Source organism: Rattus norvegicus, chromosome 9 (assembly GCF_021556685.1).
Source record: "Rattus norvegicus strain SHRSP/BbbUtx chromosome 9, alternate assembly SHRSP_T2T, whole genome shotgun sequence".
NCBI classification, from domain to species: Eukaryota; Metazoa; Chordata; class Mammalia; order Rodentia; family Muridae; genus Rattus; species Rattus norvegicus.
The window spans coordinates 40,002,501-40,015,234 of NC_141542.1; the positions used below are offsets into that span (position 1 = coordinate 40,002,501).

Consider the following 12,734-nt stretch of genomic DNA (forward strand, 5'->3'; position numbering starts at 1 on the left):
ACTCACGGAGACAGTTATCAGCTGGAAGACTGAAACCATGTTTTGTTTTGTTTTTGTTTCTTATTTGTCTTTTTCTTTTTTAATTTCTCACTGACTTTAAAACTATGCCATCAAACACAACTTGGAAAAGCAAGTTGATAACTAGCCACCAGCTAGGTGGACGTGACTGTACCATCTGTCCATAAATTTACGGCATAGAGGTTATCTTTAGGATCAAGATGAAAAATATTTAAGAAAGAGCAATTAAGCGATATTTCGATGAAAGGAGCTCACCTTCTTGAATAGTCGGAAATGACCCTAAAATGGCAACATAACCTTAATCGTATAACTTAAAAATGGGTATTTTCACTGTGTCAAACAATAGTGATTACACCTGTTCTTAGCGTGTTGTGGAGAAAGTCTTTTTTTTTTAAACAACAGATTACTAATCTGTCAGCATGTATTGATAGACTTCATATTTTAAAGGGGGACAATTGTATCAATAACTGAACCCAAGGTTTAAATGGTTTCAACTTTAAATGGGAACAATTAGGTACAATAATGGTGCATCAATATTTAATTAAGGGTATAATGATCTCAAAATTTCAATGATGGCCAAAGCATGTAAATTGGATCTTTATAATTACTATAAAAAAAAAGAGTGATGTGTTTTAAAAGAACACCTAGTTTTTAATTGAGTTATTTGCATGATGTGGCTTAAATATTGTGTATTTGTTAAGAAAGGACTTTAGAGAAAACAAGTATTATCCTAACGCTTTCTAGATGCTAAGTGCTTTTAGGAAATTTCTTTTAGGAGTCAAAAATAACTTGTGGCTTATACTGAGAGTATACTGAAGGCAACGTACGCCATTTTAGTGATTCAGGGTCACTACTGTGTGTGTGCATGATGTAACAGTCAAAATTTTAAAACCTGACTTTATGTTAAGTGATCATGTCTACATCTTTTCGCATTAATGAGTACTTACATCATTATTGTTTGTAGTTTTATTTCAATTATATTATTAATTATATAAATATAAAATATACACAATACTATTTATCTATTACTCTGTTTATATCTTTTGATTATTTGATTTTCTAGATTTTAATCATTATTGACAACATGCAGGCTGGCTTAAGTCGCGAGTTGTAAGGGGCGGTTCTTAACTTTTTTAACTTTGTTCAGTTATAAATTCAAGATTTTATTCTCATTTCCTGAACTTACTGAAATATTCCTAAGAGTGGGGGATGCCACCCTTTAAGTAACAGCAATTTGCCGATGGGTTTCATGCTTCTTCGGCCGTTCATATAACCACAGGAATACGGAACATTCTACAACAACTGAATTTCACACGTCCTCACCCCTCGTGGATTTAATAACTACCACAACATTAAGCATTTGTTTTTGTATAACAAAGATAATAGGTTCCATTCTCCAAACACTAGAACTACTAATATATTTATTGGAAAATAAAGCTACGTTTATAATTCAGAGTTCTGTAACTGACGCCCAAGCGTGAGCAGTGCATCTGTAAGTCATGCTGACTACTGAGAGGAAGAGAAGCTTGCCACTTAAATAAACGTTTGAAGTTGGCTACTCACTCATCCTCTAATATCTCGTTTACAAAAGTGAAAACGTTGGATACAACATGAGAAACACCCATAGTAGTAACATTAAGGCCAACCCATCCCAGTAATTATTTGATTACTTTCTTAGCAGCAATAGTCCCATTCTATTGATTTAAATATGATGAAAGAATTTTGATCATATTTAGCAATTCAATTTCCTTAAATTTTGCAATTTTATTTTCTGTGAGAGATTCTGTTAAGAATGTATGGTCCCTTAAAAACAAAAACAGCAAATAGAAAATGTTATCCATGACTGTACAGAATTCTTGATCATACTCTAAGCTAGCCCACAGCACTGTTTGATTTAACAGTATTTGGACTTTTTATACATAAGTTCTTTCTTTGAATGACAGAATACAAACATGTGATTCTTTTTAAAAAAAATCCTCTGTATTTTTATCTTATTTTGAATGCTCATCCTTCCAAAATGTCTGAACTCTCTCATTAGTGCTGATTCTATAAATTTTAATAAAATTGATCTCCTTAAAATAAGGGCATCCCCTGCAGTGCAGGCATAAACGAAGGGCTTATATGCCAATATCGCTCTAATGAACTACCTTTAGTTAGTCACATTTATATATTCTGGACTGTCTCTTTTCATCCTCAGTTGAACATTCATTTCCCCTTTACTGGTTAAACAAAGAGGACTGAGAGGGGAAAAAAAGTGTTTCTTGATCTCCTGCGCTCCCCTAACAACTCACGAAAAAAAATGTAAATTCAAACTTTCAAATGTCACAAAATGTCGCCAACTTATACATAGACAAGACACGTATGTCAAAGAGATATTGACTCTTTTGAGAGCACTGTCTTTCTTCGAGACGTGTACACACAGTGGGTATAGCTAGTGAGCACATCACAGAAGCACTGAAAGTTACAGCCATGCACATGCAATTTTAAACCCTGCCATGCACCTTTCTTAGTATATTCCATGGAAGGCTATGGTATTTTGAGAAATGGAGGAGGTGGGAGGGGGGAGAAAAATCATAGAAATACAATATAAAACACAGGAGAATGGAATCAGATGTGGTAAGATTAACAGTATCCTTTCAAAACGACATCCACATTCTCACGAATGCTCAGAGCACTGTGAATTAGTGGGGGTTTTTTGTTTGTTTGTTTAACCTAACTTAGGCATTCTTCTAAGGGAGACCCGGACTGTAACAAGTAACTAGGGGCATGGATTCAAGAGATGCCGGTCCATTTTAGACATTAACAATTTGAGACACAAGTCACCATGGAATAACATAACGCTGATGTTTCTGCACTAAGGACCTCCAGTTCAGTGTCCGGAAGGAAGGAGCCTGGAAGTGGGCAGCGGAAACAAGCAGAGACAGTGAGGTGGGGCTCAGCCTTTCACCACGTACCTGGAGGCACTACTCCAATACCATCATCAACCTCATAATCTGAGATGTCACTATCACTGATTCGCTGAGATCCTGCACAACAGTAAGGCAAACAGATACCTCTGTGTGTCTACTCGGTTTACGACATGCAAAGGACATTGTTGAACAACAATAATTCAAAGTAAGCAAGGGTCTGGTTTTTTTTTCTAGAAACGTGTCTGTTTAAAATAACAATAATAATTTTTCACAGAACGTCCTCCTACATACAATCACACAGAAGGATGTTGACGGAATAAGATATTACTTCTATCCTTCTTCATTTGACTTCTATCCTTCTTCATTTTAAATGCTACTCTGAAAGCAGACAGTGGAGTGCCCACAACTCATCCTGTACAGAATAGGACGAGGATATGGGTTCAAAGACCAAGCTTGTCATCCATCTGGCATGATTAAAAAGCATTCAAGCCATTATTAAAAAATATGCTTATTAGCTGAGACACTTATGAATATTAATTTTGAGGATATTATCAACCTGGGAAACACGGACATATGCTATTTAATGAAAAGGCAAAAAAATTTTTTTCCAGATTATCAAAACAATGCTTCTAAGTTTCATCTGCTGGACCATATATTTGCTGATAACTCAAAAATTATTACAGAGGAATGTCCTAATAGCCCCATGAATAACAATAAGCTTACACTGTCATGGTTTAAACTATGTATTTCTCATCAAAAAGATTAATAAACCCTGGAAAAGTGGTAAAGCGGCCACATATACAGCAGCCCTTTACTAAAGAGAGAAGTCATTCCACCAGTCAGCCCATCGATGACTCAAGCAATGTGCAAGACGTCACTGGGAGAATATTAGCATTCATCTGTTACTCTTCATAGCACATATATTATTTTTACTGTGAAATATAACAAAAGTAGTTGGGCTGAATCTCTCTTAAAGAAATGAACAATGTTTCTACTAGTTTGCTCTACAATTAAGAAACAACGGAAAGGATCTATGTTTTGAGCACCAATCCTACAGGCAGAACAAAGCAACATAATTACTGTCTGTTGACTAAATTGAACGGAACCTACTTTGTAGCTTTTTGCTGGAGCTCTCTCCATGAATATGCCGCCTGGGCATGAACGGTGATGGCTGAGGCAGAGGTAGTGAAGATTCGTCATGTGTCTGGAGTTTATACCAATGGGGCTCATCATCTAAAAGCGCTGTTTCCAACTCTATGAGGATCTGAAACGGTATTTCTCAAATGAAACACAAAAGGAAGGTGCCCGTGACTAACAGGTAAGGGCAAAAGCCACAGTAAACAGGTTCGCTCGACATTTTAGACATCACCTCTCCAAGAAATTCACTCTCTTCGTCCTGTACTCTCGGCTGGTCCCACACGGTAATCTCTAACATTCGCTCTCGAAAATCTCTACGATGTACGTGTGAGTAGACAAATGTCTGGTTCCATTTTGGCTCTAGAAGTTTCTTTACTGTTTTGGTTCTCCTTTTACTTTTGTCGCTGAAACGTAAAAAAACGTGTCCTCAATGAACAAGCGGGACAACAAACAAGCAAGACACTGAGGGCAGTGGGTACGCTGCCCTCAACTGCGGTCATGTGTGATTTCAATCCACTACCCTTTGTCCTTCCTTCCCTGGAACTAAGATTATTCTCTGACAACTTTATACACACGCATAGTGGATTCTGTTTACCATCCCTCTCTATTTTCATCTTATCCCACCCCCTATAAACCTTCCCACCCAACTCCCTACAGGCCCTTTTAGGAGATTCCTGACTTTGTATGATACACTCTGTACTGAGTTTAATGTCAGCTACCTGTGTGCTCACTGACTGGGCTCCTAGTGGACAGATAACTGAAGTGGAAAAGTTCCAGAACATCTGTAGCAAATAGTTTATCCATGAGAAGGATCTATGAACTCCTCCCCATCCATGCCTGACTGCTGAAGAACTTCTGCCTCCTGGTGTGTGTGTGTGTGTGTGTGTGTGTGTGTGTGTGTGTGTGTGTATGCTATGTGTGTGTTCTGTGTATGTGTTGTGTTTGTGTATGCTTTGTGTGAGTGTATGTATGTAGTGTGTATATGTATGTATGTGTATGTATGTAGTGTGTATATGTATGTATGTGTATGTATGTTGTGTGTGTATGTTATGTGTATGTTCTTTGTGTGTGGTGTGTGTACGTGTGTGTACGTGTGTGCTTTGTGTGTATGGTGTGTGTTTGCAGTTTGTGAATTTTGTATGACTGTGTTGTGTGTGTGTGTTGTGCATTTGTGTATGTATGTGGTATGTGTATATGTGTGTATGTGTGTGTATGTATGTGTATGTTGTGTGTTGTGTATGTGTGTCTTGTGTGTCTTGTGTGTACACATGTGTATGTGCGTGCTATGTGTGTCTTGTGTATACACATGTGCATGTGCGTGGTATGTGTGTATGGTATGTGTTTTGTGTGTGTGATGACTGTTTTGTATGTGTGTGTTTTGCATTGGGTGTAGATATATGTATGTGTATGTGTTGTGTGTATTGTATATGTTTTGTGTGTGTGTTGTATGTGTATGTGTGTGTGTTTTGTGTGTGTGTGTGTGTGTTTTGTGTGTGTGTACATGCGTGCATGTAACTTCAGTGCAGGTAAACTCTTGCAGGTTTGAGTTCTTGATTGCAAATGTTCTGTCTTGCCAAGAAGTTGGAGATCACAGCATGTCTACCATAATCGTTCACAGTCTCTCCATTTCCTTCTTCTACGGTGTCCCATCAGCCTAAGAGGCTCATGTCTATAACTGTCTCCTTCAAGGCTAAAACCTGACACTTATTAAGAATGCCTTGAGGTGAGGTTCAAACCCAGAGCGTCACACAAGCTTGGTGAGCGCTTTACCATGGACCTACATCCCCAGCCCATCCTTTAACTATTTGCATTGTAACAACAAAATCTAAATTGTGCCCACAGGCATTAATAATAATAATACTAAATATTACTGATTTCAATTACAAATGTAAGCTGTGACATATACATATAAAGTTACATTTTAATGAAGTGGGTCAACTAATTGATACACTTAAAATTACCATTTTACTTCCAAGTAAAAGGTATAAGGCATTGTCTTATGGGATAATGCAGTTTGGTCCCCTAAATAGAATTACTTATTATATTTAAAAATATGTCCCAGAAATAGAAAAAAAAAGCATTTTCCCTTTAATACAGAAGTCAGTCAACTTTTCAAAATTCACTTATTACCTTCTATCTGGAAGAAAATACATTTTTACATAGGGATTCCTGGGACGGCCATCTACTCTAGGGGGTAGATCTGTTGCTTGTAGAACATTTACAATCAGCTGGTGCCCCACTTTATCATACCATAGCTTCACCTAGGAGAAATGCAGAAAAATCCCTGTTATTTATCAAAGTCATGAGGTAATATGATCCTTAATAAAACATTAGAATTCTATTTAAAGGGTCAAATTTTGACTTGATGTATAAGGGAATTACAGTGATTTAGAAGCATAACCACTAAGAAGTTAACTTTTCTCTATTAAGCATTGTATGTCTAACTCATAATGGGCAAACCTGCAGTATTACATCTCTAGGGATAAAAATCCAACCAAGCTTGTTCTTTTAATGCTGAGAAAATTAAAATAATCATGGTGGGTTCTGTTTTGTTTGTTTAACTATTAAATACAACAGTTGGTGATCACCAATGGGTTTATTTTAAGATCCTTAGAAGTACTCCCCATGCCAGGCTGTGGTGGGTGGCACACACATTTAATTCCAGCACTTGGGAGACAGAGGCTGGCAAATCTCTGTGTTCGAGGCCAGCCTGGTCTGCAGAGTGTGTTCCAGAACAGCCAACATACACAGATAAACCCTGTCTCAGAAAAGCAAAAACAAAACAGAAACAAAGAATAAAAAGCACAACAAAAAACCAACAAACAACAAACATGCAAAACAAAAGAAGAGGTTTCTAAAGACTATGCTGATGTTGAGCAGGAAAATGATATAAGATTGATGTAATCATATTATAATCTCAGAATAAAAGAGAATAAAAGAAGGAAGGAAGTGTGTTCTAGTGAGACATAGCCAAAATAAGAGTTGAGTAAGATAGAAGGGAAGAGGCCACGAAAGACATTTACTACAGGACCACCCTGCCCCAGGCACAATTTGCTGTTTCCTGACATTTTTCTCATTTAATTTTCAGGAATAAGTTTTAATTAGCTAATAACTATGAGAGAAAGGAAAACAAAGGGGAGGCTTAACACATGTGTGACACTTCAGACGACATGAGGGCTGAGTGATACCCTGACTGACACATATGTGACACATGTATGACACATGTCTGACACTTCAGACAACATGAGGCCTGAGTGGTACTCTGAATGACACATGTATGACACATGTATGACACTTCAGACAACATGAGGGCTGAGTGGTACTCTGAATGACACATGTATGACACATGTCTGACACTTCAGACAACATAAGGGCTGAGTGGTACTCTGAATGACACATGTATGACACATGTCTGACACTTCAGACAACATGAGGGCTGAGTGGTACTCTGAATGACACATGTATGACACATGTATGACACTTCAGACAACATGAGGGCTGAGTGGTACTCTGAATGACACATGTATGACACATGTATGACACTTCAGACAACATGAGGGCTGAGTGGTACTCTGAATGATGAAGTCTTCATGCTAGAGCTGAATAGAGAAACACACAGTGACCTCAGAGGCAGACCCTGGGCCAGCAGCAAGAACAAGGCACCAAGCTTTCTTCAGTTTTGTCCTTGAAACTTTTCATTTTCTGATTAAGTAATAAATTTACATTCAAATGATTAGTGGGGATGTGAGAGAGTGTATTATGGAGTCCAAATAGTAAGACAGGCTAAATTAGATGATTTGGTGATGTATGAATCCTATCCTCTGGTTCTCTTTTTACAACCAAACTAGGCTTTGACCTGTTTTAATGGTGCAGGGGGAGAGTCAGAGGCAAGCACAAGGAATAAGTAAATGTCCAGGCAATGAAACCGGTTACATTATTTCCTCCATTACAAAGAGGAGTTACAAATAAAAACACATGAAAATAATAGTTGGCATAAAATTATTTCCTTCGACTTATCAGTCAAAAGAAGAACTTCAGAATCAACCACAGAAACCCACACACCACCAAGGAATAAAAATTCAACCATGCAGAGGACAATTTGAAGCAAGATTTCCTTACAGTTATTAATACAAATATCCCAGTTTCTGCTTTTCCGGTCAATGAACTATTCTCAGCAGTGGGCCAGTTTGTTTCTCTGTGCATCCCCAGGTCAGAGAGTAAACCCACAGGAAGTACATGGGTAGCTGGGTCTGAGTAGCATCTGTGCTCTCATTTTTGAAAATAAATGTGCTAAGAAGTTAATGGAATTTTTAAAATTTAAGTTTCTTAGCTCCAGGCTCATAAAATGGTTGAGAAAATTGAGCACAGCATTCTGTGAATGTTTGTCAATACCTATTTACCCCTGAAACTAGATGTAATATAGCAAAAACGTGAATGTTTTTCCAAAGGCCACCGTTCACCAGTTAATGTTTAGAGAGACTTTGGCACATGGCAAACATTCCGTCAGGAGCCATCTAGAAGAGTCGAAAATGCTAGCAGGTGATCTTCCAGAGATGGTTCGCCATGGGACAGCAGTGAGCGACCCCTTAGAGGCAAGGCCAAAAGAAGATGTCTCAGGATTTGATTCCTGCTGTCCATGTACCTTTCTGACGTTATTAAATTACTATACCACTCCCTGGGTCTTTGCCCGGACCATTGGGCAGATTTCCTGCAGATCAACAAAGACGTACTCTCTTGTAGTGATGCTATACAAATAGATGATTTCTTAATTCCTAATGATGAGTCTCCAAGAATTAGTAAAAACTCTACTAGTAATTATCAGGCCCTTTATATTAAGGACTGCAGTTAGAGCACTCCGTAATAGGAAACCTGCAATTTGGACTCTCCAACTTTTCACAGGCTAACCGCACTAAATTTATGATTTAGGAATACAGTTCTTTAGGCCATAAAACAATTAACTAAAGGTCATAAAAGAGAAAGAATAAAGTATTGCCAAGTACAAGAAAAAAAAAAAAGAAAATACCGACTCGGTTAATCTATACAAAACTTCAATGCTAACTCAGACCTAAGAATTACAGTTGCAGATGCTCAGTGAGCCTGCGGAACTAGTGGCAGGTGATGAATATCTAGCCAAATAACTAGTTCTAATGGAAACACATGTGGGCATCACTGTTGTAAACGTCTTACCCAATTGACAACTTCAATTCACGTTTGAACTCATGTGGTGAACTTTTGAAAACCAGAGTACCATATGACCCGTGTCTTGGGAAAATACTAAATCTAGGAACGATGATGACAGAGGGAGGAAGGGGAGCACTGAATTAGCAGGCAGAAGAAGAGGGCAGAGTTAAGGAGGCAGACAGAGCATAACACAGAAGTATTACAGAGAGGAGGGGCTGAGCAGATGAGGAGAAGGAGCCGCAGAGAGAGCAGAAAGCAGCAGTCAGGCTTTTCATACAATGAGACGGGTTTTTAACATTTCAGTTAGCAATAGACAGATAGAAGCTTCTTCTTCCTCTATGCAATAAAGGTTGAAGCTCATTTTTCATGCAGAATGAATGAGTTCGTTCTGTGTTGGTGATTGCCCAATGGAAGCTGCTCGTGGAGGCTTTTGTTCTTTCCAGTATATATATATATATATTTTCCATATGTAAGTATAGATGTGTAGATGCATATGTGTAAGTATGTGAGTATGAGATAAGTAACTTAGAAGGTGTATGAGTATGTGCACGAATGTGTACATGAATGTATGTGTGTTTATGCATATTGTGTAAAAAATTTTTCTTTCTGGTAGGGCGACTCCCTTCTCCTGATTCAATAAAAGTTTTATCACTCCAAGCCTCCCTCTTGCCTAGCCAGTGAGAGGCGAGACTTCAAGGCAAGGGAGAAAGAAGCTGTACCAATTAACACTTTATTTATTTTCCCAGCTGTTAAACAAGAGGTGATGATTCTCCCAGAGGTCTGCGGCTTCTGGCTTCAGAGTAACATAGAGTTAAGACAGAATAATCAAGCACAGAGAGTGGAAGTAAGTGTAGATTGCTGTCTGTGTGCAGATGAAGGCAGGCACAAGACACGGCGTGAGCTGTGATTGGGCAGTAGAAAAGGAAGGCGGGCTGAGAATTTCAGAGACGGGTACAGAAAAACAGAGAGGAGGAGGCAAGATGGAACCCTACAGGAGAAGACGAGAAGCCAGAACCACATGGTCCTGGGAGCCGTAAGTAATGGAGATTTCATAGATAATTAATTAATTAATAAGTAGGGTGTGTTTGCCCCATCTAGATGTATAGCTTGTGTTTTTATCAATTGAGTTTTGAGTTCCTTGTTTGCATGTTTTGTGGGTTGAGAATTTACTGATATAAATCTGACTGATAAATTACAAGCCTCTAAAGTTTTGTTTCTACCTGGTTACAGGGATTTGTGACAGCTAACCACAGAGGGCAGATGGCTGGGAATCCCCAGCAAGAGAACCACAAGATAGGTGGTCGCTGCATGGTGCTAGCCATTGGCCATTGAGGCGGCATGATCGCCGGGGCCAGAGAGTAGCCAGCACTAGCATGGGATGGTGCTTTTTTAATATTTCCCACTACAGGTGAAAAGTAACGTTTTTTTTCTAGCACTTAATCTTGCACAGAGACTAACAAATAATAGAGAGATAAAAAGTTAAGTTTCCTCAGTGCTTAATGAAGCATAGAACTGTAACAAAGGGTTAAGACTTTAGCACAGAGCAGTAAGGACAAATGGAGTCTCCAGTGCTTAATGGAGAGCAGAACAGTGACACAGAATTAAGTTTTTCACAGGGAGCAGTGAGATAGAGTTAAGAAGTGAAATAAAGCACAGAGAGTTGTAGAGAAAAGAAGCCAGTGGTTATCAGCCCCAGAACGTGAGAGAGTGTTAAGTCTCCGGAAACCATCAGCTTCAACATCCAGCATAGTTAGGAAGTTACAAGGCAAGAGATCATCAGTCTTTTGACCTGTGTCTTGTCCGACATCTGGACCCACTTTAGTCTCTCCCCCTAAGGCCAGGCGGATGTATGTGAGTGAAAGAAAAACTGAAGAAATGCATCACACAATGATGAAGCCGATGACAGTGTCAAATGACTATGTGGTCACTGGAGGTCCCAGAAAGCCAGGCGATTTTTAATGCTGCATTCAAAGAGCAAATCCTAATGGCATTCACTATGTATAAAAAGTACATACTGAGAGTTGCCCTGGTAAGACTTGTGGGGCATCTTTCAGAGCTCCAGGGCTGGTTGGAGAAATAACAGAAATAGAAGGCCTTTCCATTTTCTGAGATTCAAAGGAACTTGAACCTAAAATGAGAATAGAAACGAGCATTTGTTAGTGTGAGAAGTAAATTCTTGAACCAAACGATAAATGTATCTGGAATTGGTGTAAAGCCGTAGCCAACACTGTTTGATACAGAATTCGCTTTCCATGGGTGTCTCTAGAAACATCTATCTCTTCGGTGACCTTTAGTTCATTCTATATTTAAATGATACAATATGATACTGTACTCATTTGCTTCAACATGAAAGATATTATCCACATTTTGAAGGACATTCTTCTGTATTGGCTCTATCCTATATTCCATCAATAGACAAGCTTTCAGAATTGGTAACAAGGATACGGTACCTGCTGCACGAGTTATTGGGGCTAATAGATATTTGCTATATTGTGTCTACAGTAACAAATTAATATGAACGGTATGGAGCAAACGGAGGCTCCTTTAAATTCAGACAGCATAACTTTTTATCATAGGACTATACCTCTTACATTTTATCTTACAAATAAACCTCTTAAACGTCTGAGAACAGTGTCTCTCATCAACTCAATGCTGTAATTAGTTTCTCTTTCACGGAAGGGAAGGTGCTGTTACTCTGTACCGAGACACGTGAGGAAAAGCAAAACGCTATGAAACGCAGTCACTCCGTCAAGCTCTTGACTACACACACCTGCTCAAAACTCGATGAGGCTTCGTTGGGAAATACTGTTGGGACCACATGAAGGCATGCTATCCATGCAGTTCTTTTCTACACTCTGAACAGAAGCTGTGTCGGCCAGGACTGACTGGCTGATGAGAGGTGCAGAAATGGGAATGTCAGAGATCTATGGGGTCGCTACCTTGTTTGGTTTCTCTTTAACCCCTGGAGCAGCCATTTCTTGCCCCCTTCTATGACAGAACTAGACTGGCAGAAGGAAAAAAGAAAACCTTTGGAATCTAGTTCCAATGAACCCCAACATAGGCAGTTATCACATGCATCTTGGGCCTGTAGATTAGTTTCCTTCACCCCTTTGTAACTTCCCCTCCTCTGATGGACCTGCCAGTATATGATAAACCTGCCTTGATTTATGACTTTCTTTGTTCTATAAAACTATACAACTTCAGGAAACTGCTTCCATGGTGGAACACGGAATTAGGTAAATATAAACTCTGTTCCCAGTCCATGTTCACTCGAGATGGCTCCAGAATCAATTGTCTCCTATTCCCTTTAGTAAGACAGTGGTGTGTTTTGTTTCAACAACTCCAAAATGAGGTTTAAATTAAACCATATGCAGCAATTTGTTCCCTAAAAAGGAGACTTTTAACTACATGAAATGAAGCTATAAGGTGAAATTTCATTTTCATCAGGTTTCTTTACCCTAGCCCCACTAACGTTTTAGGTCTTAAAAT

At 38.8% G+C, this 12,734-nt stretch overlaps 1 protein-coding gene and 1 long non-coding RNA gene across 44 annotated transcripts in view; one reads left to right on the top strand and one right to left on the bottom strand.

Moving 5' to 3' along the window:
* Positions 1-12,734, bottom strand: part of Rims1 (regulating synaptic membrane exocytosis 1) — a 499,822-nt gene that overhangs the window by 143,608 nt on the left and 343,480 nt on the right. For all 42 annotated transcript variants that reach the window (XR_015628955.1, NM_052829.4, NM_001398595.2 and 39 more), the window contains 5 exon segments: positions 11,261-11,373; positions 6,195-6,325; positions 4,297-4,468; positions 4,038-4,191; positions 2,973-3,044 (listed from right to left, as the gene is read on the bottom strand). Coding sequence is in view for 40 of the 42 variants with exons in the window: in NM_052829.4 (NP_439894.2) it covers positions 2,973-3,044; positions 4,038-4,191; positions 4,297-4,468; positions 6,195-6,325; positions 11,261-11,373 (642 nt within the window). In the remaining 2 variants the exon portion in view is untranslated.
* Positions 9,922-12,734, top strand: part of LOC148003661 (uncharacterized) — a 43,083-nt gene continuing 40,270 nt past the window's right edge. Inside the window, exon 1 of one of the 2 annotated variants that reach the window (XR_015629053.1) lies at positions 9,922-10,278. This is a non-coding gene — a long non-coding RNA (uncharacterized LOC148003661). The remainder of the gene's footprint in view (positions 10,279-12,734) is intronic. The other variant, XR_015629054.1, reaches the window with a different exon arrangement.